The 27116-nt window shown below is 41.6% G+C and overlaps 1 protein-coding gene across 2 annotated transcripts; it reads right to left on the reverse strand.

Moving 5' to 3' along the window:
- Positions 1-187: 187 nt before the first annotated feature.
- Positions 188-25302, reverse strand: vash1 (vasohibin 1). Of its 2 annotated transcripts, XM_079633169.1 has the most exons (8): positions 25126-25302; positions 24127-24575; positions 10492-10580; positions 10108-10164; positions 8801-8875; positions 7350-7731; positions 4981-5087; positions 188-4906 (listed from the first exon to the last, which is right to left on the reverse strand). In XM_079633169.1, the coding sequence occupies exons 2-8, from the start codon at positions 24466-24468 to the stop codon at positions 4843-4845; spliced, it is 1116 nt and encodes a 371-aa protein (XP_079489295.1). In that variant the 5' UTR covers positions 24469-24575; positions 25126-25302; the 3' UTR covers positions 188-4842. The 2 variants fall into 2 exon arrangements, with proteins under 2 accessions (XP_079489295.1, XP_079489294.1); XM_079633168.1 differs by having other exon boundaries at positions 24127-25302.
- Positions 25303-27116: the final 1814 nt, after the last annotated feature.

Here is a 27116-nt window from a genome sequence, read left to right on the forward strand (position 1 = left end):
AATAATCTCACAGCATGTCTTCCAAACTCGACGAACAGCAGAGGACTGATGAAGTTTGCCGCTTTGTTTTTGAGGTAATGAGCGCGTTCGCGCGAACCATGGACAATTTGCATGTCAATATCTTTTGCGCGTGTGGTCACATTAAAACTAATGAGCAAGCGTTAGAGAAACTGGATATCTTGTTGGTTTTATACAAATTACTTAAACAGAGAATATTTGTTTTCGTTTTGAATCAGATCATTCGACGGGACGAGACTCCGCAAGGGTGGTCTCGGGAAATGTAGTGAGGAGGTGGTGACCGTGACAATAACAAAGTAGTTGTTATCCAGTGACATGTTATCTCTAAACATGAAATATACAAAACTTTAAACATACATAATTATGAGCAGTTTACTATTTTGTGATGTATACACTTATTTTAGTTTTTATTATTTTGCGAGTTCTCGTCTGACACTGTAAATCATCAGCGTATCATCATGTCACACTTGACATAAACAACATTTCATTTAACAAAAGAATTTATTGTACATTTCAATTTCAAGTGTCACAAAAGTGTATGAATGACATTCCAGTGGTGTGACGAAACATCTGTTAATCACACGCAGGTAATTAATCATGAGGCAGGAAGTGTTCCCTTTCGAGGGACGACACTTTGGGGAACGCCTCCAGCGTGACAGCGTCTGAAGCACGTGTGGAACTAGTCCAATCTCGATTGGTGTTGCGCCATGACGTCACATGTGACGCGTACACGGAAGCTACAAAGGAGAGCCAACACACAACAGTGTTAGCCTTCTGCTCTTCAGCAAGCGTTCTGTTTTGCTCTTGTCAGTCTTATTTGGTGTTGTTTGTCCCATACTGTGCAAAGCATTATATCTATTGAGAATAAATATCGAGTAGCCATCTGAAAAGCAGGAAGCGACAGAAGCCTGGAGGAGTCTTCACAATATATCTCAGTGGGTCCTGTGTACGGTGGAAAGAGGCTACACGTCCACCGAGGTTCAGCGGGGTGGTGCACATGGCTGTCAATCCCGAGCAGGGTCGGATGAGTGTATTCCTCCTTGGGAGAGGGAGACTTCATAGTTCCCAAGAAGGATGGAGGGCTGCGACCCATTATAGAGTGCTTAATCGTTCGCTGAGGAGATTAAGGTTCGAAATGTGAACTATATCATTGTGAGTCAGATCAGGTCCGGTGACCGGTCCGGTTAATCACAATAGATCTCAAGGACTCGTATTTCCATATCGATCCTTCCTCAACACAGGAAGTTCCTGAGGTTCGCTTTCAGGGAAAAAGTGTACCAATACCAGGTTCTTCCATTCGGCCTAGCGTTATACCCTCACACCTTCATGAAATGTATGGATCCAGCTCTAGCTCCACTGAGGCTTCAGGGCATTCGCATACTCACCTATATCGACGACTGGCTCATCCAAGCCGAGTCGGAGGATATGGCGGATCGACACCGAGATGTACCCCATATGCTTGGGTTGAGACTCAATGTCAAGTAGAGTTCAGTCTCCCCAACAGAGAACTGCATTCCTGGGGTAGTGTGGGACTCAACTGCGATGCAGGCACAGCTGTCTCCAGCTCGTATAGAGACTACCTTGACAACAGTCACCAACATCAGACTAGGCCAAGCCATCACTGTTAAACACTTTCAGGCAGTGCTGGGTCTCCTGGCAAACCCGGTCCGCATGATCAAAGTAACATGGTCTCCAAAGTGTCGGAGAAGTTTCTGTCTTTCAAAGTGGCCTTCCTGCTAGCTATTATGTCCCTTAAAAGAGTTGTGGACCTGCAGGCTCTATCTGTTGCACCCTCTTGCCTAGACTTCGCTCCTGGGAGCATAAAGGCCATTCTCCACCCCAGGTCGGGCTACGTGCCCAAGGTGCCATCGAATGTGGCACGGTCTGTTATCCGTCAGGCCTTTCATCCTCCACCGCATGTTTCAGCTGATCAAAAAAAGCCTCACCTTCTATGCCCTGTTCGGTCCCTAGAGGCCTACGTACACAGATCCTCGGGTTGGAGATAGTCAGACCAGCTGCTTGTGTGCTTTGGGTCTCCTAAGAAGGGTTCCCCTGTCTCTAAGCAGACTATTAGCAGGAGGATGGCAAAGGCTTATTCTTCAGCGTATGAGGCATGCAGTATGCCCTCGCCTCTCCTGATTAGAGCCCACTCGGCTACAGGAGTGGCGTCCTCTAAAGCCCTGCTATTGGGGGTTTAACTTCGAGAGGTCTGTGAAACCTTCATTAGATATTACAGCTTGGATCTGCCCTCCACGCCGGGTTCTCAAGGCCTCTCGTCCTGATCTGTGCCCGACAAGCTTCACACCAGGACAGGCACTAGTTGGCGCAGTGGGTATTTCGTTCCCCAAAGTCGTCTTCGACGCAGCGCGAGTTCCCTCTAACGGGAATGTCTCGGGTTACGACTGTACCCCTTGTTCCCTGAGAAGGGAAAGAGACACTGTGTCCGTTTGGCACACCTCCTGAGTGCCTGAGAACGACTTGCTTCGACCTATCAGAAGCTGACTCCGTTGTGTGCCGGCTCCCATTTGTAGATTCCATGAACGCCATCATGACGCAACTCTAGTTCCACACGTGCTTCAGACGCTGTTACGCTGGAGGCGTTCCCCAAAGTGTCGTCTTCGATGCAGCGTCTCGTTCCCTTCTCAGGGAACACGGGTTACAGTCGTAACCCGAGACGTTTCTGATGCATCATGAGAACGTGAGACAGACGACGGGAAGATTTAACAGCACCAGCATCATCAGATGTACATTTGGCTTCAATGTGTGTGTGTGTGTGTGTGTGTGTGTGTGAGTGAGAGTTAGTGCGTGTGTGCGAGTGCGTGTGTCTGTGTGTGTGTGTGTGTGTGTGTGTGAGTGAGAGAGACTGAGGGCCCTATCTTGCACCCAGCGCAATTGACTTTGAACACCGACGCATGTGTCATTCCTATTTTGCACCCGCGCACAGCGGACTTTTCCCTCCACAGACGCACGTCGGTAAATTAGGGAATGAACTTGCGCTCGCGGGGGCGGTTCAGTGAAAAGAGGAGCGTGTTCTGGCGCAAACATTCCCTGGTGCTATTCTGCAGTTTTAGAAAGCAATTGCGCCACTGACCAGGAAAAAACAGTCTAAAGACAGTGGCGCGTTGCGCGTTAGTGATATGGTATTTTAAGGGCACGTGCTTGGCCATAATGTAGTGTGTTAACGCGCATCCACTTTGATTCTCTAATATAAACAGACGCAGCAGTTTTCATTTTTGCTAATCATACATTATTACAAGGAAAAATATTAACACGAGGGAAATCATTGTTGTGCCCGTGAAGATGTGAAAAGATCTATCTAGATTAAAAAACAAAACATCTAGATTAGGCTACACATTTACTACCCAAATTATACGCCTGTTTAACCGAAGCTAATTTGTGTGTTTCTCCATCATCCCCAATGTCACTTCTCTGTGTTTTACGGCCCTGACGAGAACGTCGGTTTCCTCGGCTGTGAACCGCTCCTGGCGTGCGCCGGCAAACCCGCCGTTATAATAGCGATCCGCCGTTATAATAGCAATCCGCCGTTATAATAGCGATCCGCCGTGGAACAAGCGCGCCGGCTCTTAAAGGGAATGTGAGAGGACGCTCTGATTGGTTTATTTTACGTTACGCCCAAACCACACCTATGAATAATGAAGCTACTTCAGACCAACACATTTTAGATTTGCGCCGGCGCAAGAGTCGTTTATCCCGCCGGGAAAATAGCAACAGCGCCGGGATCCGCCCACAAAGTTACTTGCGCTTTGACACTTGAGTTTCAGATCGTTAAAATAGGGCCCATAGTGTGTGTGTGTGTGTGTGTCTGAGTGTGTGTCTGTGTGTGTGTGTGTGTGTGTGTGTGTGTGTGTGTGTGTGTGTGTGTGTGTGTGTGTGTGTGTGTGTGTGTGTGTGTATGTGAGTTATTGTGTGTGCATGTTCTGTAGGAGAATCTCATCTCATGAAACAGAGTGGCGCTCAAACAAAGTCAACATGAAACGATCTTCACATCCACAACTCATTATTTCTCCAGGTCAATGCCTTGTTTAACAGAAAACAGGAGACTGTGTGTTTGTGTGTGTGTGTCAGGAGACAATTACATTTTGATGAACGATTATGAAGACAAACATTTATTTCTCTAGCATATTGTACACTGATGAAACATTCTTGATAAGAGCAGCGTGAATTTAGTCGTTTCATGTTGACTTCAAATGTTACTTGTAATGTGTAACGGAGCAAGTCTTTCAAGAGTTAAAAAATATATAAAAGCTAAAAACCCAAAGGGGCGAGTGCTGCATTCACTGAAGAACCCCTGAACCCTGTCTGCTGATTTACATGCTCATATTATCATATCATTGCAAAATAATGATGATCTTCCTCAGTTTTCAGCACAAATATCTAAACACTTTCTGGAGAAGCAAAATCAAGTCTTGTTTTCTGTTAAACTAAGTGAGTTTCTGCTTCAAAGAAGAACAAATATCTGCCATTGCAGTCAGAAAAAAAACCTCACTGCCAAATCATTATTCTTTTTTTAAGCACAAACTCACTTCATTTAGAAAAAAATGTATAGACTTAATATCTTCAGTCATTTTGCTTCTCCAGTAAATGTATCTTGATTTAAGGATGTTTAGATATTTGTGCTGGAAAACCAGGAAGAGAATCATTGTTTTCTGGTCAAAGGCACTACAGACTAGCCTGTACATTAGTCTACTATAGAGGTAAAGGTTAAGTGCACTGTATTTACAGATTAAACGTGAAATGAATATAAATATGATGCAGTGTCTGTGATGGTTTGAGGAGCACACGATCCTCTTCATGTCGAATCTCTCACACCCTGATCTGGTATCCGTTCAGATCCGCCGCGGGCCCCGCTCTCTTCTCCACCGACGGCCTGTGGAAACAGCGCCACCTAGTGTTAGAACAGCGAGTGCTTCTGATGGGGAGCAGTGAATGATCTGCAGGTACCGTCTGTCGCTCTGGCTCTTGCGCATCGGGCTGCCCGGGTTCCTCAGAGGAGATCCCACATCCTTCCTCCGGTCTCTAGGGGGCGACGGAGGAGCGGCTTTACCGATCTGCAGCACAGCAACATCAGAGGAAATGGAACAGATTATTGAAACTAATACAAAAATGTGTCAAGTATCATTTTGATACATTAGGCATTTATGATTTAGTGAGAATAATGGCTTAATTTTATTCAGAGGCTTAAACTGAGCAGAAATATGCAGTTTGGTGCAGAGGCTGATATTTGGTCAGGAAATAAATACAATTCTGATGCTTGTAATGTAAATCAATTCTTTATAACAGATACTGACATAAAATGCATATAAATATCACCATCTGCCAATAATATGTCTTAGTAAGATGAAATTAAAATGCTTAGTTTTATGATCAAAGCTCTGTAGTTTTAAATCATATAATCAAATGCAATGATGATTGAGAGATGAACAAATAAACCTTCCTCAAAAGCCTGATGATCATATTTGAGACTCAGGATTTTTCTATAAAATAGTGCCTGAATAATCAAGTAAACCTGCTTCAGTCCAGACGAAATATTATGAACAAAATCAAAGTTATTATTGCTTTTACTTGATAAAATCAGGTCAGATTTGACCAGTGTTGGGGAAAGTTACTTTTAAAAGTAATGCATTACAATATTGCGTTACTCCCTTAAAAAGTTACTAATTGCATTACTTGCAGTTACTTTTTTAGAAAAGTAATGCGTTACCTTACTTTCGAGTTACTTTCCCACCTGGGCTGGGCTTGTTTTTTTATAACACAAACGTTCTATTTCTGGGCAAATGTAAAGACCCGTTCACAGCAAAAGTGAATAATAATCCTCCGGCTGAAGGACATGTGTACAGTAGAGGAGAGCAAACCAGCAAACCTTTCTATCTATCTATCTACAGTCACTTCTGCTTATTTAACTGAGTCATCGAAGCTCAGAAGCATAAAGTGAGATTAAATGCATAAAAAATTATGTTTTATTTAACATATTTAGTTATTTGGAGGTTTGCATAGTATTCTGATTCTGCATTCACTGATTTTATTCATTTTGAGGAATACACACACACACACACACACACAACGCCTCTGCACTTTGATTTGTCTCAACATGAGGACAAGAGAGCTGTCAGTCAATAAATGGGAAAACTACTTTTATTTGAAAAAGTAACTAAGATATTTTGTTGTAAATTTTAAAAGTAATGCATTACTTTACTAGTTAATTGAAAAAGTAATCTGATTACATAACTCAAGTTACTTGTAATGCATTTCCCCCAACACTGTATTTGACAGGAAGACGCGCTGATAAAAGAGTGTAAACTCTCAATCAGAGACAGAAGCACTGGAGGACACTGAGTGTTGAGATCATGTTGATCATTAGAGGACGTGTGTCTTTATAGGGTTAAAGTGCAGATGTTTGTTAAAGTACATTGTGTTATTACAGTAACATACTGTAAAGAACTGTAAATTCACAGTTGCTCTTGTTGTGCTGTTTTTACAGTACAATTGTAGTTGGTGATTTACGGTACTTACCAAAATTGCCAGTAAGTTTTGTACAGAAATGTTTTACAGTACAAGCATCAAACATTTGCTTCTCAACAGGTTAGGCTGGTCAAGACACACACTCTCATTCATTCTAGGCAATACGGAAGCTTGTTTCCACCAGGGAATAAAACAATTATCTTATTATCTTACTTTTTATCTTACAGTTCTTTCTTTTCTTTTTTTTTGGGGGGGGGGGGGGGGGGGGCTTCTTATTAGAAATAACAAAATTAACATAATAAGCAAGTACATCATAAAACTATGTTCCAAACTATGTTTTTGCCTAAATGACTATGGCTATAATAATCACTTATATTTTTGCTGTCAGGACAAATAAATGAAAGAAGGCAATAATATTGCAACAATAATGTTAAAATGTGTTGAGAGTTTTTTCAATTTGACGCAATCTTTGTCGCCCCACTTTACAAAAGGTTGTTTCGAAAGTGCGACAATCACATATACTACTTTATTCAGTTGAGGAATTATGCATTATGAAAGTGAAATGCCCTGCATGTATTTTGTTCCATTTTTGGGCTTATAAAGCAGCAATATTATTAAGATCGGGATTCCAAACCTTGGACTACTAGAAGACAATAGGATCCTGGACCATGAAGAATGACAAGAACTGCTTATTTCTGTTATGGATGGTTTTTAGCATTACAATTTTCTTTTGAAAGTTCCATGTTCTTGACATGTGCAGATTTAGTATAATAACTTTTTTAAATGTTATGTTCCAAAGTTTAAATAAATATATTATCATTCTTTATTAACTGTAAGCGCCCCGTCCGTACCTTCAGCCTCATGTCCCGGGTGTGTCTCTCCAGCTCTTTCCTCAGCTCTGCGTTGGACAGCTTGTCCACGTCCAGCACCGAATGCTTCCACTCGATCTGCTCCACGCTGTGGGGGTCATGTGACACGTAATGGCCGATCTTGACCTTGCACAGCGTGTGCCAGTAGCCCCGGTAGGCCGCCTGGAACTCCTGCAGGAGGTCGCTGAGCGTCCGGAACTCCAGCGGCTTGTACATCAGGTCCTGGCGCCGGCTGATGCCCAGAGCCCCGAAGCGGCCCCCGCTGTGGACGCCCAGCACTATGTGCCGGAAATGACTCCCTGAGAACTGTGTTTTAAAGCTGAGAGGAAACCGCTCGACGCTCGGCATGCTGTTGGTGAGGTAACTGACAGGCCAGCGGCGTTAAGGGTTATATTCAACACACAGGGAAACATTCATGAAATGAAATCTTTTTTATAAATGCATGATGCATCTGTGCATACACCACTGGGCAAAGGTGATTAATTAAGGAAATATTTCATTGGAATAATTAAGATGTTTTATGTTGTTGAAAGAGTCTCGTCTACTAGCCAATGCTTATTTGATCAAAAATACAGTAAAAATTTTAAATTATTATTACAATTTAAAACAGCTGTTTTCTGTATGAATATATAGGCCTACTGCAGTCCAATGTAACTTATTCCTGTGATCAGCTGAATTGTCAGCATCATTACTCCATCCTCTTGTTGCCTACATCCCTCGTTCCGTCATTAAAGTGTTTAGAACATGACCGGAAGACTAAACTAGATTCTGAATTTATTTTCAGCATCCAGCAGCATAAAATATTCATAGACCGATCTCAAATCCTCCATTTATGCTAGAAATATACCCCCGGTTTCCCAGACCAGGCTTAAGCCAAGTCTAAGACTAAAATGCATGTTTGTCTGAAACCAACTTGCACTGACATGTCTTAAAATATGCACTATTATCTCAAGATGCACACCAGTAGTGTTTTTGAGGCACATTTATAAAAAGCTACTTGAATGTCCTAATTGAACTAAGGCCTAATCCGGGCTTAATCTAAGCCCTGTCTGTGAAACCAGGCCTCAGAGTTTAAATCAGGATTTAGGCCATAGTAAAAAGACTGTGCTTGTCAGAGTTACAAGTTGCTCTTATCATCTGACGGTGGTTGCATCTCTCTTCTAGTACTAATATATTTTACATCCTTTGACACAAAAGATCATGTCCTTCCCTTGGGCAAGTTATATAATGATTTGTGGACAAGCATTAAGGTGGTTTAGATCCTATGGTTGCTACCACTTTGTTTGTGTGAAAGAGTGAAGAATGAAGTATGGACCACGGAGTGCCACAAGGCTCTGTATTAGGTCCTCTGTCGTTTTCAGTGTACATGCTTCCATGTTAATAATGTTAATATATTCAATCCAGGTTTCACTGATTTCCAAAGGGAAGGATACATTCCGAGGATAACGGCTTCCAAACATTTGATTGGTAGAGATTCTCTTGTCATTTCCTTGGCAATGTCCATTAATCTGAGGAACAAATTGTAGGTAATAATGCAATACGAGTCTGAATGCAAGTAATCAACTATAGTAAAAGCATCTGATGATTGCAGTAATCTGCTCACAAACCATTCAGAAAATCATTAGTATTATAATGAAATATCGTCTAACTGGCTCATTTACAATTAGCTGTATGGGACTGCTTCTATCATTGTCATAGTGAAATAAGATTTTCTCTATCTGATGCCATTACTAAAGCCATATTGTCCTCTGCTACTTCCTGTCTTCAGCTCAGAGCTTTTTCAACAAAACATAATTACATCATTATTGTTGACTAATTATGCCCTGATACATATAGTACATTTGTTTTGACTTAGACATATTTCTCTACACTACGTTCAACACTGTCAAAACAATCAACAGTGTCACAGACAGTGTCTGATTTGTGTATCCCGGGTGTCCACTAGAGGTCCTCCTTCCCCACTGTGTCATTTACATTATGAACTACATTTCCCACGATCCTTGTCTGCACCCATCACTGTTCATTGTACTCAGCTGTTCCCCATCATCATTGTTAGGCTCTGTGTACATATACCCTGTCTGTTTTAGTGTTTGTTACGGAGTCCTTCTTATGTATCACACCACTTCGGATGTCTGGTCCACCTGGTTCTGTTATTGCTTGTTTCTTGTGTTGGATTGCCTTTTGGATTTGACCTTCGCTTGGACTGGATAATGATTTACGGATTACCCTATTAAATACTGCATTTTGGATCTACCCGTTTCCTGTGTGTGGATCGTGACAAACAGTCATTGAAACCGCCACCAGATTGATTATTATCAGGTCAAAATTGTTTTAATCTACTGATTATATAATGTATTGTGTCAATTATTCTACAAATTGACATGTTCTTCCAGGTTTATTGAAAAAGCTTATTTGTTTCAGGTACTGACTTGACTTAAATATAATTAAACACGAACGTCTATGGGTGGCATCTCAAACATTAATCATTAATAATGAGTATGTGTATGGTTAATACATTCAGAAAATTTGATTTTATTTGGAATATTATTCCATTTTATTTCTACTTAAACTTAAATTACAATGCTGCATTCTTTGTGCTACTGAAATTCAACTTCAGATATTGTTAAAAAGTACGTTTTTATCTGAACGGCTCCTGAAGCTGCAGGCCAGCGGCACGACTCTGCTTGTAACTCACGATGATGTTCTACAAGAAGCGAGCGGATGTGTGGACTGGACTTACGCTGTGAGCGGTCTGCTCTTCTTGATCTCAAAGAACTGTGTTCCAGTGTGATTGTATCTGACAGACAATGTTAAGCACATAACACAAACAATGTGCTATAGAAAGTCACCAGAGTTTACAGAGAATAACCCATATTAAGAGTCAAAAACAATATTCAACATGATCGAAAAGAAACTTTTCTGAAAAGAAAAATCAAAATGAACTTGATGAGTTCAAGTGGAGTTTGAGCTTTAAACAAGAACAAATATCTGCCAATGGGGTCCGAGAAATAAATGTTGAATTAAGTAGATTTTTCGGAGCCCGTCGACAGATATTTGTTTTTGTTTTAAGCACAAACTCTCTTCACTGTGAGTAGGAGGAAGATCTGCTGGAGTGAAAGGATACTGCAAGTCCCTGATGTATCTCTGAACGGCTTCCAGGCGCTGAGGAACACTGATGCTGGCCGGGAGTGTAGGCACACTTGGTACTGGAATCTGCAGACACAGAAGAGCAATCATCACCATCACCATCATCATCATCACCATCATCACCATCATCATCATCATCACCATCACCATCATCATCATCACCATCATCACCATCATCATCATCATCACCATCATCACCATCACCACCTTTTTAATGAAAAGAAAGTAATGCGTTACATTACGTTTGCATTACCTTTGCATCCCATGGGCTGACTTTGCTTGTTTGTTTTTTCATAAAATAAATAAATAAAAAACACACACACACAAATATATATTTGTGTCAATTGTAAAGACCACTTCACAGCAAAAGTGAAGTGAATAATCCTCAGGAAACACAGATTCAAGTCTGTACAGTAGAGGGCGCCGCTCAGACAAACCTCTCAGTGCTGCTGTTCTACACCACAGAGGAAGAAACTTCAACACTCTTACTTCAGCAATAAAACACACATGTGATGTTTAACTAAAGTAATTTAAGCTTTCTTAGATATCTTTAATACTTCTTCAGTTACATGCATGCAAAATTTGGAAAATAAATATTATTGGCACTCACACAGGTATATTCTAAGCAAGTGTGTTGATAGAAAAAAACAAGATACATTTCTAGTTTCAAATTTTTTTGTTGTTCTGATATTCCTCTTTAAAAAAAAAAAAAAAGCATCAGCTGTGTGCAAAGTGACTCACATTTGGTTTTGGTCCATTGAAAATGGGTTCAATTGACCAATTTACTGATGGAGCCGCATTAAGATCTCCATATCTCTGCGGTGATCGCTAATGAAACAGAGATCGCTAAAGTCAACAGAGATCTCTAATGAAACAGAGATCGCTAATGAAACAGAGATCGCTAAAGTCAACAGAGATCGCTAATGAAACAGAGATCGCTAATGAAACAGAGATCGCTAAAGTCAACAGAGATCTCTAATGAAACAGAGATCGCTAATGAAACAGAGATCGCTAAAGTCAACAGAGATCGCTAAAGTCAACAGAGATCGCTAATGAAACAGAGATCGCTAATGAAACAGAGATCGCTAATGAAACAGAGATCGCTAAAGTCAACAGAGATCGCTAAAGTCAACAGAGATCGCTAATGAAACAGAGATCGCTAATGAAACAGAGATCGCTAATGAAACAGAGATCGCTAATGAAACAGAGATCGCTAATGAAACAGAGATCGCTAATGAAACAGAGATCGCTAAAGTCAACAGAGATCTCTAATGAAACAGAGATCGCTAAAGTCAACAGAGATCGCTAATGAAACAGAGATCGCTAATGAAACAGAGATCGCTAATGAAACAGAGATCGCTAATGAAACAGAGATCGCTAATGAAACAGAGATCGCTAATGAAACAGAGATCGCTAAAGTCAACAGAGATCGCTAATGAAACAGAGATCGCTAAAGTCAACAGAGATCGCTAATGAAACAGAGATCGCTAATGAAACAGAGATCGCTAATGAAACAGAGATCGCTAAAGTCAACAGAGATCTCTAATGAAACAGAGATTGCTAAAGTCAACAGAGATCGCTAAAGTCAACAGAGATCGCTAATGAAACAGAGATCGCTAATGAAACAGAGATCGGTACGCTAAAGTCAACATAGATCGAAATTTACAAAATGTACTCTTTTGTTTAAAGCATTAAAGGATTAAAGCAAACGCCAATAAGCGCGATTTTGTCTGATATTGCAGCTAAAGAGCAGACAACGGCTAGGAACATCCTGGAGATTTTGTTTCATTCTATTGCATTCTTAAGAAAAAAAAGGTCTGCCTTTTAGAGGTGACACCACTCGGGACAGTGTGCTGTATGAGTTAATGATGGAACGGACATACAATCTGCCGAAGGAAAGAGAGTGGGTGATGAGAAGAGACAACTGGATGAGCGACACAGTCCAGAACGAGATTATTTCCCAGTCTGCGCATGCTGTTCAGAGAAAAATTATATCTCGTGCCAAGAGTTGGGTATAACGCGTTACAAAGTAACAGTAACGTTACTGTATTCTAATTACTTTTCGTGACAACGCAGTAATGTAACTCATTAAATTTAAAATAAATGTAATTTGATTACAGTTACTGATGTCAATAAAATGAAGTTACTTGCGTTACAAATGTATTGTTAAGAAAAAATATTTGCGGGGCTATTATATCTCTTTCCTCGATTTACTGAAGCTTATATGTAAAACGCATTTGCAGCTGCGCAGCTAGCACATTGAGCATCTGAATCGCTCGCAGGCGTGCTGCAGCAACTGCACACCCAATGGCACCCCCGGGGGCGTGGCCTTAGCCTATAATAGCCCCGCGAATTCGCCATTATAGAACGACTGAAGCGACAACTCTCCAGGTTACTATGGTGCGGCCGGCTATCTTAGGGAACTGAGTTTACGATAGTAACAAGTAGTTCCCTTTCGAACGGTCACTTTGTATTGTGTAGGTATACGCAGTGGGGACGCCATGCAAAACGCTGCACCATAAATACTGTTTTCAAGTGTTTTCAATTTAAAGTATTTTTTCCTGTCTTTAATGCACACAACACATGAGTACAAGCTAGACACACATACAGTGCACGTTACACGCAGCAAGGAATGTTGTAGATAAGACATACTGTAGACATTTAAAAAGACTACAGGCAAGTTTATGTTAAGAATGTTAAGTTCTAGAAATGCATTGGATCTTTAAGTCAAGTGGCTGTTTTCATATTTCTGTAATATTTTTCAGTCAATATTAAATTACGGAAAGAACTGAGTTTCACTTTGTAGTGTATTCTTGTAGGTTTAATAGGTTTTCAATGTAACTTGAAAGTAAAGTAATTAGTCATCTGATTACTTTTTACATGCAGTAATCAGTAATGTAATCAAATTACAATTTTAGAGCAGTAATTAGTAATTTGTAATGAATTACTTTTTTTGAGTAACTTACCCAACACTGCTCGTGCCTCAGACTGTGATTCCTTCGGACTGATAGCGGATTGTACAACACACATCAGCACTTCAGAGCAGTTTTCTTGTGGTCTTCAGTATGTTGACAGTAACCTTGAGTCACATTGTGGTTTTGTAGGATTTTATACCTGCCCTGACACCACTGCGGAGACACTGTTCAGGTGTGTGAAAGACCCGTTTATGAGACTGAACATTCCTATCTGTCGTCTTCAGGGGCACTGTTGATGGTGGTAGTAACATGTCAGGCACTTGTCTGGTGTTCAGGCACGACAGAGAGAAGTAAGCCCACAATCGTTGTAATCCCCGCAATCATTCTTTGGATCTCGTACTTCAGGAAGTTGCATGTGAAGTAAGTCTTATAGCAGAAGGCTTAAACTTTGTCTAGGGTGTTGCTGTTCTTATTAAAGAGTCAGCAAAGCGCAAACAGCTCTTTGAATCGAAGACGTTTGAAGACGTCATCGTCAACCTTTTGGGCGTATGCCCAACGAGATGGTGTGCGCGAACTAAAGCGATTCAGCGCTGTTGTTCCTCATACCCAGTGATACTGACTACACTCAAAACTTTGAAGGAGGACAAAGGATTAAGAGGAGACACAAGAGCCAAAATACATGGACTTTACAAGCAAGCACTAAAAGGCAAAACTTTCTTCAGTCTTCTTTGCTGTCAAGCACTATTTGAGCCATGTGAAGCAGTGGCAAAGAGCCTGCAGGGTAAAAAGACAACCGCTCTTGGAGCCACAGAGTGTGTGAATCTGCTGATGGAGAGATTAAAGGCCTTGAGAGTTGACAGCACAGTGGCAGAAATGATCAACCAAGTGAAAGACTGTGCTACAAAAAACGGTATGAAAATGCCTGAAGATGAAGAGTCCAGAATACGTAGGACTCCAGCTCGCTATCGCCATACTACTGAGACAGAGGCACTGCCGCCAGTTAATTGACGTATGGCTAGCCACGCCCCCAAACGCGGTGAGCCAATAACAGTGCGCATAGCTAACCCAATACACTCGGACATTCTTCCACGTCCATTGAAATGCATTGCAGTTAGTCAGTTTTCATTAGTTTTTATATGTTTTTTTCTTGTCATTTTAAGTTTAAAATGGTCAAACGGTTTAAGTTTAAAATTACATTTTAGACAACTTTCTACCAAAACAACTGGGGAACTTTGTGTTTTTATTTTATTTTATTATTTTTGCGGTTTATCACGTTTACACTGACCTGTACATTTTTGCCTGGAGCTGAAGCTTTTCATCGACCTTTTCAACAAGAAAATTATTAATATAACCCTCCAATGCATAGTTAAGGCCCTTTTGGTGACTTCGAGATGATATATAATCTTTCTGTCTCCAGAAATCATCAATTGCCTCCTGTGAAATGTCTCCTACTGTGACTGCTGCCATAGCGCCCGTCACCGAATGTTGACCGTTTGTCCGAGTGCGTGGAGGGGGCGTGGCTTAGCCATAGGTCAATTATAAACTGAGATGGAGAACAGGATTTTTTAAGCAGTGGATCTGCTTTTTTTCCGAACTAAGTAGAAGATTCGACCAGGATGGAATGAAAGTCGCAGCATTCAGAGAGCAGACTGTTCTAAATGTGGCAAATGGAAAATCTTCTTCAACACTGGACTTGCAGTCTCTCCATCTTCCCACAGATGTTGATGTGGAACGGCTGAAACTTCAGCTACAGATGTTAGGAGATGTATTCTGCTCTGTGTGAAACTGTGCACACAGTTTATCTCCAGACTTCCTTCTCAAACCAGATCTCTATTTGCAGAAGCAGAAAAACTGCTAAAACTCTGCCTATGCCTTCCTGTTTCTATTGCTTCTTCTGAGAGAAGTTTCTCGACCCTCAAACGTCCTCTTGGTTGAGGAGCAGCATGTCTCAGAAGAGATTACCTCATCATCTGACACTGTTCACGCAAACATCGTTGAACAACTGAATATCGAGGACTTGATTAAATCATTCATCGGCATTACTCCCGAGCGCCAAGCTACATTTGGAGTATTAGGCTATAAGTAGAGCAGGACTTAAGTTTATGTTTGGAACCTGGCTACCTATGCTACAAATGACAAAAAAAAAATGTTTTGGTGGTTAGATTCTAATAAAAATTATACCATGCCAGCCTACATTCAAAGTTTAACAGTAATTACATTTGTCCATATTCATCAGTAATTTCAATCAATTTCATCATTATAATACATTGAAATGCAGGATGTGTTCTCTCAGTTGAGTGAAAATCAAAACCCTGAAATAACGGAGTCATTTATTGTCATATCTGTCATATTATGTCAGATTTCTTAAATGTAATCAATACATTTAATCAGAATACAAAGACACTGTGTATGGCTATTATTACTAATACAGTGAAATCAGTAGCCTATCAATAAAATCCATCTTTGGATTTTACACATTCTGTTTAATGCAGATCAGAAATGTCATGTATGGATTTACACACCAAATTATAATGGCATACATTATGTTAAGGGACCGTTCGGTATTTATGGGATGGACCACCGGAGGAAAATAGGGGAGGGTCATCTCTTTTTATTCTTTGTTGAGGGGAGGGTCACGCAACATTTTTTAGTCTGGGGGAGGGTCACCCAACTTTTGTATTCATGAAAACAGCTAAATTTCAAAGTAATAATAATAATAATAATTAATTACATTTATATAGCGCTTTTCTCAACACTCAAAGCGCTTTACATAGAAGGGGGAATCTCCTCAACCACCACCAATGTGCAGCTCCACCTGATGATGCGACGGCAGCCATATTGCGCCAGAACGCCCACCACACACCAGCTTACTGGTGGAGAGGAGATACTGATGAAGACAATCTGTATGGAAATGATTAGGAGGCCATGATGGACAGAGGCCACTGGGCATATTTGGCCAGGACACCGGGGTTACACCCCTACTCTTTTCCGAAGGACATCCTGGGATTTTTAATGACTAAAGAGTCAGGACCTCGGTTTAACGTCTCATCCGAAGGACGGCGCTCTTTGACAGTATAGTGTCCACGTCGCTACACTGGGGCGTTAGGACCCACACAGACCACAGTGTGAGCGCCCCCTGCTGGCCTCACTAACCCCTCTACCAGCAGCAACCTGGTTTTCCCAGGAGGTTTCCCATCCAGGTACCAACAGGGTTCAGCCCCGCTTAGCTTCAGTGGGAAACCAGTCTTGGGCTACAGGGGGATATGGCTGTTGGCAAAGTGGTTTGTTTGGTGCATATTTTTCCATGTAGCTCTCTCAGTCTCGGCCCCCCCATCGCTAGCAGATGGGTCACTCTGACCCAACACAAATCAGATGTGAAAAGATCAAGTCCAGTTTGGCGCTGTTTGACAAAGAGTGCATCATGTCAGAACAGAATGCCAATGAAAAGTTTACCCGGCAAAGCTTTAAAGCACGAGCAAATAATGAACTTTTGTGATTGCGAATAAGTGAAGTGTGCTGTGAGTGTAACTCTACGCTGCATTAACATGTGATGTGAATGTACGTCGAGATGTACAGTATTGGGACTGAGGCGCCAGAACTGCAGCTGATAGATGTGCGCTGTAACACGATACTACCATATCTCTTCAAAAGCAGATCGTGGAGACATTAAATCATTGCATAAGCACAAGTATAAAACGACTGCTATCATGTCTGAACACAAACACTAGGGGCTGTTTACACCTGGCCACTACATGCGTTTCTCAGATCGAATAGCTCTCTGATTTATCAAAACGATTCCATTTAGTCACATATGTGTTTTTGCAAAATGGATTTAAATCCGATCTTCAATTCCCGCCCTATATGCAGATTTAATGGAGTGTACGTCACCGAAAACAACAGATATGAGCTGCATTATATCAGCTAAAATGTCAAAATCAAAGACCGCAATAAGAGAGAGCGGCTAACAGCCTTGGTAAGATCATTTTGGTTCATTTGGTTGTGTGTTAAGCGTCTGCGACTTTCACTTTGATTTGTGATAGTTTGCACGTTGGCTTGATGAATAGATGCTCAGCTGCAGTGATGCGTGTTCAAGTAGCGTCGTCATATGATGTTTTATTAACAAGGTTCGGGAGGAACACGTTCTAATGATCAAGCAATCAAGTAACTCCAACCAGCTGTCATCAATCAGTAATCAACAGGTCCACTCAATCAGCATGAGTAAAGCCTATAAATATTCACAGTCAACTCACCCTTATTCCTCGACAGTTTTCAGCATCCCTCCACCACCCCATCTCCTCACACTTGCATGGCTATCTTCCTAACCAGAGACGGGGGGAGTACTCTGGGTTCGGGCCCAATTTCCGAGCTCGGAGCCCTCCCCCGGACAGCACGCCAAATACGCATAAACCTTTACTCTCTGATCATTCGTAAGTGTGAACTCGTGAAATCTGGCTATAACATTACATATAGCCTATAACACGCTCTCACACGTTTAGTTTTTGTAGCATTTTCTGGGAGGAGTAAAATTTACATAATAAATATGTCTTAAAAAATAACTATGCATTTTAATTGTTTATTAATAAACTAATGTTTTCTAAATCAGTGTCGACTGCAAACATGTCTCCATACATCTCCGCTAGAGAGAAATGCATCTTTCATACGGATTTATTAGTGGACATATCAAGCTTTATACAGATATTTTTCTCATATATGTGAGGCTAGTAGGCTATATCCTACAATGTTTCTGCTTATTTTTTGACGTGCTCCAGTTCACGGACCATGAAAGCGCGCCCTGATTGTTTTATTTTATTTTACGAAAGCAAAACGTTTTCTTGTTATTGTGAGTTTACACAAATAAAACTATTGCGACTAATGCATTATTATTTTCTGTATGGCCAGAAACTGAGTATTTTAAGTTGTTTCCACTGTTGATAGGAAAATGCAAGTAATCGCGTCGGCGCCTCCATGTCATGCAGTGCGCGCTCCTCACTCCGCACACTTGGTTAGCCTATGTGCCTAATAATAGCGAACAATTATCTAGGTTAACGTTAGAGCGAGCGGCCATGCCAGACGGATAATCCTCATGTTTAACAAATCAAATCATGCAGTTTCTACCTACCGCGAGTCAGCGCTGCGCCAGTTTGAAAAAGGCAATTTGTTTTTAATGAACGTTTGGTGTAGGTCTAGGCATAGAGATATCTGAACATCTTTGCCAAGCGCAAACCAGTACAGAAGTAATCAATAAATTATCGGAGAGGGTCATGCCGTTTTTCACAATCACATAGCTGCCAACTTTTGAGTTTAGCTTGGAGTGAGATTTTTTTTTGTGGGGGGGGGAGGGAATTTCTCCCACATTTCTGTGTGTGGGAGAAAAAAAACTTGCATCACAATAAGTTGTGATTGTCAAAACATTTGGTAACTTATTTTTATTAAGTTTACTGACAACATGTTACAATGTTTAGCTGCATGGTTACAATTGCTGGCAGGTTACTGTATTTATTATTGCTTGACATCTTGATTCAATATCGATTCATTTTGGTAATAATTATTAGTTACAGTAGATACATGTTAACAAATAAATCACTAATGCTGAAAACATAGAGAGCCCTAGTTTTTTATTAAAGGTTAAAAATAACAACTTAAATAAAATATAATGCGTTCTTTATTATAATAACAACTTAATAATATTTTAATGATATAAGTAAAAATATATGTAGCCTAATATAGTGGACATATTTAACAAAACTCTAGCTAATTTTTCCAGCCTATAAATGGTCATTAAATTGCTTTCCTGATGTAAATGTAACTTATGTGACATTGTTCTAGCCGACCTGTTTTGCAGTCCATTTACATTTACCATTTACCTGTTTTATTGACTTCTTACCGCGGTTGAAAAACACTGATTGATCCGAGGCATACATTTCGGTAAGTTCGGGTTTATTTACTAATATCTCTCAGCTGAGCACAGATTCTCATCACCAGTCGTCGCGGTTTTCCCCGCCGTCTTTCTTGTATCTCTTCTTCTGTTACTAAGTTCGGGGTGCAGCGCATAGGGTTCAGTGACGCTCATCAGCGCCATCTATGGTCGGGGAGTTTTTTCTTTTTTGCGTGAGAAATGTGATGTGTGGCGTGAGTGCGTGTGAAAACAGGCAAAACCGTGTGTCACACGGCGAAAGCGTGAGAGTAGGCAGCTCTGCAATCATTTTAGAGGGTCATAGAAAAATGTATTGCTGGCTAAGGGAGGGTCAAGTCTATTTTGACTATAGATCTCAAAACTCCTCCGGTGGCCCCTTAAATAAAGAACGAACAGTCCCTAAGAGGTTAATGTCATAAATGTAGCGTAACATTTGAATGTAGAAATTTTAAATGATTGAAATAAATGAAAAAGCTTAGACAAATGTTTAAGTGTGAAACTAAAACCCCCAGTAGGTGGCGGCAAGTCTCCGTCTTAATGAGTGAGTTGAATCCTTTTTTCAACCGATTCATTCAAAGATCACAATGCACTTAACTAAACAAGCGAGTCGCGACTTCACCGAGTCTATAGTTCACAGAGTCTATAGTTCACCGAGTCTATAGTTCACCGAGTCTATAGTTCACAGAGTCTATAGTTCAAAGAGTCTATAGTTCACAGAGTCTATAGTTCACAGAGTCTATAGTTCACCGAGTCTATAGTTCACAGAGTCTATAGTTCAAAGTGTCTATAGTTCTCAGAGTCTATAGTTCACAGAGTCTATAGTTCACCGAGTCTATAGTTCACCGAGTCTATAGTTCACCGAGTCTATAGTTCACCGAGTCTATAGTTCACCGAGTCTATAGTTCACCGAGTCTATAGTTCAAAGAGTCTATAGTTCAAAGAGTCTATAGTTCACAGAGTCTATAGTTCACAGAGTCTATAGTTCACAGAGTCTATAGTTCACCGAGTCTATAGTTCACCGAGTCTATAGTTCACCGAGTCTAAAGTTCACCGAGTCTATAGTTCACCGAGTCTATAGTTCAAAGAGTCTATAGTTCAAAGAGTCTATAGTTCAAAGAGTCTATAGTTCACAGAGTCTATAGTTCACAGAGTCTATAGTTCAAAGTGTCTATAGTTCTCAGAGTCTATAGTTCACAGAGTCTATAGTTCACCGAGTCTATAGTTCACAGAGTCTATAGTTCACAGAGTCTATAGTTCACCGAGTCTATAGTTCACCGAGTCTATAGTTCAAAGAGTCTATAGTTCAAAGAGTCTATAGTTCACAGAGTCTATAGTTCACAGAGTCTATAGTTCACAGAGTCTATAGTTCACAGAGTCTATAGTTCACTGAGTCTATAGTTCACCGAGTCTATAGTTCACCGAGTCTAAAGTTCACCGAGTCTATAGTTCACCGAGTCTATAGTTCACCGAGTCTATAGTTCACCGAGTCTATAGTTCACAGAGTCTATAGTTCAAAGAGTCTATAGTTCACAGAGTCTAACGTTCACAGAGTCTATAGTTCACAGAGTCTATAGTTCACCGAGTCTATAGTTTACCGAGTCTATAGTTCTCTGAGTCTATAGTTCACTGAGTCTATAGTTCACGAGTCTATAGTTAACCGAGTCTATAGTTCACAGAGTCTATAGTTCACCGAGTCTATAGTTCAAAGAGTCTATAGTTCACAGAGTCTATAGTTCACAGAGTCTATAGTTCACCGAGTCTAAAGTTCACCGAGTCTATAGTTCACCGAGTCTATAGTTCAAAGAGTCTATAGTTCAAAGAGTCTATAGTTCAAAGAGTCTATAGTTCACAGAGTCTATAGTTCACAGAGTCTATAGTTCAAAGTGTCTATAGTTCTCAGAGTCTATAGTTCACAGAGTCTATAGTTCACCGAGTCTATAGTTCACAGAGTCTATAGTTCACCGAGTCTATAGTTCACCGAGTCTATAGTTCACCGAGTCTATAGTTCACCGAGTCTATAGTTCAAAGAGTCTATAGTTCACAGAGTCTATAGTTCACAGAGTCTATAGTTCACCGAGTCTATAGTTCACCGAGTCTATAGTTCACCGAGTCTATAGTTCACCGAGTCTATAGTTCACAGAGTCTATAGTTCAAAGAGTCTATAGTTCACAGAGTCTAACGTTCACAGAGTCTATAGTTCACAGAGTCTATAGTTTACCGAGTCTATAGTTCACTGAGTCTATAGTTCACTGAGTCTATAGTTCACGAGTCTATAGTTAACCGAGTCTATAGTTCACAGAGTCTATAGTTCACCGAGTCTATAGTTCACCGAGTCTATAGTTAACCGAGTCTATAGTTCACAGAGTCTATAGTTCACAGAGTCTATAGTTCACAGAGTCTATAGTTCACGAGTCTATAGTTCACAGAGTCTATAGTTCACAGAGTCTATAGTTCACGAGTCTATAGTTCACGAGTCTATAGTTCACAGAGTCTATAGTTCACAGAGTCTATAGTTCACAGAGTCTATAGTTCACAGAGTCTATGTGTTTTGCCTCCCTGAACCCCTGGAACCCTAAAGCCCGTGGTTTACACTTCTTATGCTACAGTAAAACACTGCTGTCCACGGTCAGAAGCTGTAGGGATGTTTTCTTGTCAAAAAAAAAGAATGTCAAAAACACGTATGTAGGTTATACAAATTTTTTTTTTTTAAGACAATTTAAGTTTATTTTACACACTTTAAGCATTATCTTAATAATGATTATTTAATGAGTTAACACACATCGCATTTTTCTTCAATATCGTGCAGCCCTACTTTTTTCCTGTGAGACAATTACCTCTTTTAACACAATCCCTACGCGTGTGTGTTGCGGATCCCAGCACCGTGCGGTGTTCTGAGGTGTTCTGATGTGTTCTGGTGTGTTCTGAGTTGTTCTGATGTGTTCTGAGGTGTTCTGAGGTGTTCTGAGGTGTTCTGAGGTGTTCTGAGGTGTTCTGATGTGTTCTGAGGTGTTCTGAGGTGTTCTGAGTTGTTCTGGTGTGTTCTGGTGTGTTCTGATGTGTTCTGAGGTGTTCTGAGGTGTTCTGGTGTGTTCTGAGTTGTTCTGATGTGTTCTGATGTGTTCTGAGGTGTTCTGAGGTGTTCTGATGTGTTCTGAGGTGTTCTGAGGTGTTCTGAGTTGTTCTGGTGTGTTCTGGTGTGTTCTGAGTTGTTCTGATGTGTTCTGAGGTGTTCTGAGGTGTTCTGATGTGTTCTGAGGTGTTCTGAGTTGTTCTGATGTGTTCTGAGGTGTTCTGGTGTGTTCTGAGGTGTTCTGAGGTGTTCTGATGTGTTCTGAGGTGTTCTGGTGTGTTCTGAGTTGTTCTGATGTGTTCTGATGTGTTCTGAGGTGTTCTGATGTGTTCTGAGGTGTTCTGAGGTGTTCTGAGTTGTTCTGGTGTGTTCTGGTGTGTTCTGAGTTGTTCTGATGTGTTCTGAGGTGTTCTGAGGTGTTCTGAGGTGTTCTGATGTGTTCTGAGGTGTTCTGAGGTGTTCTGATGTGTTCTGAGGTGTTCTGAGGTGTTCTGATGTGTTCTGAGGTGTTCTGAGGTGTTCTGAGTTGTTCTGAGGTGTTCTGAGGTGTTCTGGTGTGTTCTGGTGTGTTCTGAGTTGTTCTGATGTGTTCTGAGGTGTTCTGATGTGTTCTGGTGTGTTCTGGTGTGTTCTGGTGTGTTCTGAGTTGTTCTGATGTGTTCTGAGGTGTTCTGATGTGTTCTGAGGTGTTCTGATGTGTTCTGATGTGTTCTGAGGTGTACTGGTGTGTTCTGAGTTGTTCTGGTGTGTTCTGGTGTGTTCTGAGTTGTTCTGGTGTGTTCTGGTGTGTTCTGAGTTGTTCTGATGTGTTCTGGTGTGTTCTGGTGTGTTCTGAGTTGTTCTGATGTGTTCTGGTGTGTTCTGAGTTGTTCTGGTGTGTTCTGGTGTGTTCTGAGTTGTTCTGATGTGTTCTGGTGTGTTCTGGTGTGTTCTGAGTTGTTCTGGTGTGTTCTGGTGTGTTCTGAGTTGTTCTGATGTGTTCTGGTGTGTTCTGAGTTGTTCTGGTGTGTTCTGGTGTGTTCTGAGTTGTTCTGATGTGTTCTGAGGTGTTCTGATGTGTTCTGAGGTGTTCTGATGTGTTCTGATGTGTTCTGAGGTGTTCTGAGGTGTTTTGATGTGTTCTGAGTTGTTCTGATGTGTTCTGAGGTGTTCTGGTGTGTTCTGGTGTGTTCTGAGTTGTTCTGAGGTGTTCTGAGTTGTTCTGATGTGTTCTGAGGTGTTCTGGTGTGTTCTGGTGTGTTCTGAGTTGTTCTGGTGTGTTCTGAGGTGTTCTGATGTGTTCTGAGGTGTTCTGATGTGTTCTGATGTGTTCTGAGGTGTTCTGGTGTGTTCTGGTGTGTTCTGAGTTGTTCTGGTGTGTTCTGAGTTGTTCTGGTGTGTTCTGAGGTGTTCTGATGTGTTCTGAGGTGTTCTGATGTGTTCTGATGTGTTCTGAGGTGTTCTGGTGTGTTCTGGTGTGTTCTGAGTTGTTCTGGTGTGTTCTGAGGTGTTCTGAGGTGTTCTGTTGTGTTCTGAGGTGTTCTGATGTGTTCTGATGTGTTCTGAGGTGTTCTGAGGTGTTTTGATGTGTTCTGAGTTGTTCTGATGTGTTCTGAGGTGTTCTGAGGTGTTCTGAGGTGTTCTGATGTGTTCTGAGGTGTTCTGATGTGTTCTGAGGTGTTCTGAGTTGTTCTGAGGTGTTCTGAGGTGTTCTGGTGTCAGTGAGAGCTGTACCTTGGGCAGGTCGCTGGTTCCCCGGATCCTCTCGCCCAGCGCTCCTCCATCCGGGTGTATGCGGCTCACGTGATGCCACATCTGCTCCCAGGTGTCCGGGTTCACGGGCAGACCCCCCCTGTTGATGATGAAGGGGATCCCCCCGTCCCGCTGGTCCTCCCCGTCCTCCTCCTGCTCCTCGTCCCGCTCCTCCACCCCCTCCAGACTGAAGGAGGAGCGCAGCATCTTCAGCCCGTCGGAAGCGCTCGGCTGGCCCAGACAGGCCCTGACCCCGGCCGGGCCCTGGACGCTCCTCCTGGGGGACGAGCCGGGCCCCAGCGCCCCGCAGCACGACACCGGCATGGCCGAGCACACGCCGCTCCGCAGCACTGGTGTAGTGACCCCGCTGACTGAATATAGGCTAGCGGTGCGTTAAAGTTCCCATTACGCTACGAAAACCTCAATGTTCTCTGAATGTTTAAAAAAAATGGTTTTATGGTCGTTAAGAGAATTCTTTATTACAATTTTGCAAACATAATGGGAATGTTACGTTTGAATGGTCTCTTAACTTTCTGAAACGAGTAGTAACATTTTTTTTTTTTTTAAGGGTTCTATGAATTATATATATATATATATATATTAAAGGGTTCTATTAATGATATTAATGTTTCTGTGCTACTGTTTTGAGAACATTGTTAAAGACCAGATATGTTACTGTAAGAACGCGTGTTCCTCACTGTGAGAGAAGGCTCTGGGTCTGACCTGTGGGTCCAGCTGGGGTGTCCGAACCAACACTGACCCCCAGCCTAAACTCGCTCAACATATAGCAACCAGCGGTTACATTAATATACACATGTGAAATCAGCCCTCAAATCCCATTATACTGACTATACGCTGATCATCACACACTGATGTTGTACACAAACCATCGTGCTAGACGAGAAATAAACACCAGTGCATCTTAAAGTCCAGATTTAAATGTAACACGGAGAATGCAGGTCACGTGGATGAGTTAAATACCGGTATGTGACGGGAATCAGACACATTACAGACGCTCCTCTGACGTCAGTCTCTGTCGCGCGCTTAAAGACAGCTCGATGCGGTACAACCGTGTTCCGTGATCAGCTTCTTCATTCGGTTTCGGTTTTCTGTCCGAGCCATCGCCCTGTTCGGTCCAGATCCCGTTATACGCCCGAGATTGCGATGACCGATTCGCGAACAACTCTTTGTTATGAACCGATTCATTTGAATGATTTGCACGAACCGATTCGCGAAGCGTTTGTAGGTCACTTTGTTTAGGTGAGATTAAAACAATATTGTTAATTTTGGAAATAATATCGTTAATAATTAGCATTATTTTTTATTGGTTATGAGTTTTTAATGATGTTCATAATCATGTTCATAATAATAATGTTGTTGAACAACACACCACTGGTTTCAATGAACTGTGAACCATTTCATTGTTCAACGAAATGTCCGAACGAACCGATTGGCTAAAATGATTCGGATTTTCCAGCGCTGAAGACGTGATCGACTCTCCCAAATCCATCTGTTTGATGCGCATGCGCACAACAATAAGACATCTGATATGAAATGGAATGGAGTGAATTCTATACCACATAGCTTATAGCCTACTTTTGAAACAAAGTTTTTTTTTTTCAGACAAAAATAAAGAATTGCAAAATTACAAATAGAGTATCGAGAGAGAAAATGAGTTTTTGCATACAAACAAAAATAAAGAATAGCAAAATATAAATAAAATAGAGAAAATATAAAGATATTGCTGCAAAAGATTTTTAGCAGCAATAATTTTCCATAGCGACACCTACTAATGCATTTCCAAGGCTCCTTTTATCCTGTGTTTCAGTCGAGTGTGAGCTTGCAATATAATTTTCCGTTTCCCTGAAGGTGATGATTTAGTACACTGGAAGTTTGGGTTTAAACATCAGTGGCCAGACAATCAGAGCCTGTGTTGTGATCCTATCCCATTCCTCAATGCCCTTTCAAGCCAAGTCAATTTATTTGTATAATACACTTCAAAGCAGCTTTATAGATTGTACTTGTATACATTATATTGGTATGTAATAATTACTGTGATAAAAAGTCAATCATTATTTTTTTTAGTCCTTTAGTCACCCAGACAGTAAGACTTTTGCAAGCTTATATTATATTCTTGATAGTTGATAATATTTATTATATTCCATTTTTATTACGTGTTTATCTCCATAATTCCTGGTTGGTTGTGTTAGTTCTCTTACGAGAGTACTCTCATACTGCGTTATTTTTTACGCTAGGGGAAAACCCCTTTCCATGAGATATTGAAGCCAAAAATTATCCTTAATTTTGAAATAATGCAAAACGCGTTGCGGCAGCATTCAGACATAGGCAAGACGGCTCGGTGGCCTTTTGGCTATCCTGCGGCAACTGCAGCAGCCTATCGAGAGAGGCCTCTCGTGACGTCAGCGCCCACTACGCCACGTCCCGCCGAAACAGGCGTGGCCTAGGCCTATAACTACAGCTCGACAGGCCGATAGACTCTGATTTTCATCTCTTCAAGCGAAGCTCTCGCATCGCTGGATCCTGAGAGGAAGAAGCCGCGCCGTCTGAAAAGCCTTCTGCGGGACGATCCTTTGCATCTGAAGCCGCTGGTCGACAACTCGCCGCCTTCAGTCGCCGTTCCTGCTACGCTATCCGGCGTATTATATCCTTTTTCTCTACTCACACTCTTATCCTAAAAGAGCCGAGCGTCTTTTTCAAGATGCCTTGTACCTCCTGTGGCTCGTGCCGCCATGTCATCTGCGTTTCCTGCCTGGGTGACGATCGCGCAGCTCTCGCTGCGAGCTGATGCCCATGGTGACTCTGAGGACTCGTATGGCATCTTTCGCCGAGACTGCACCTCCGCCTGCTGCGGTGCCGCACCGTAAAAAGCGCCGTGCTCAGCGGGCCCCGGAACCTCCTCCAACCCGCGAAAGTACCCTGGTTCGCCCGCCGGCTTCGCTCGAGTCTCTCAC

This window comes from Phoxinus phoxinus (genome assembly GCF_949152265.1).
Source record: "Phoxinus phoxinus genome assembly, chromosome: 13".
In the NCBI taxonomy this organism is placed as follows: domain Eukaryota; kingdom Metazoa; phylum Chordata; class Actinopteri; order Cypriniformes; family Leuciscidae; genus Phoxinus; species Phoxinus phoxinus.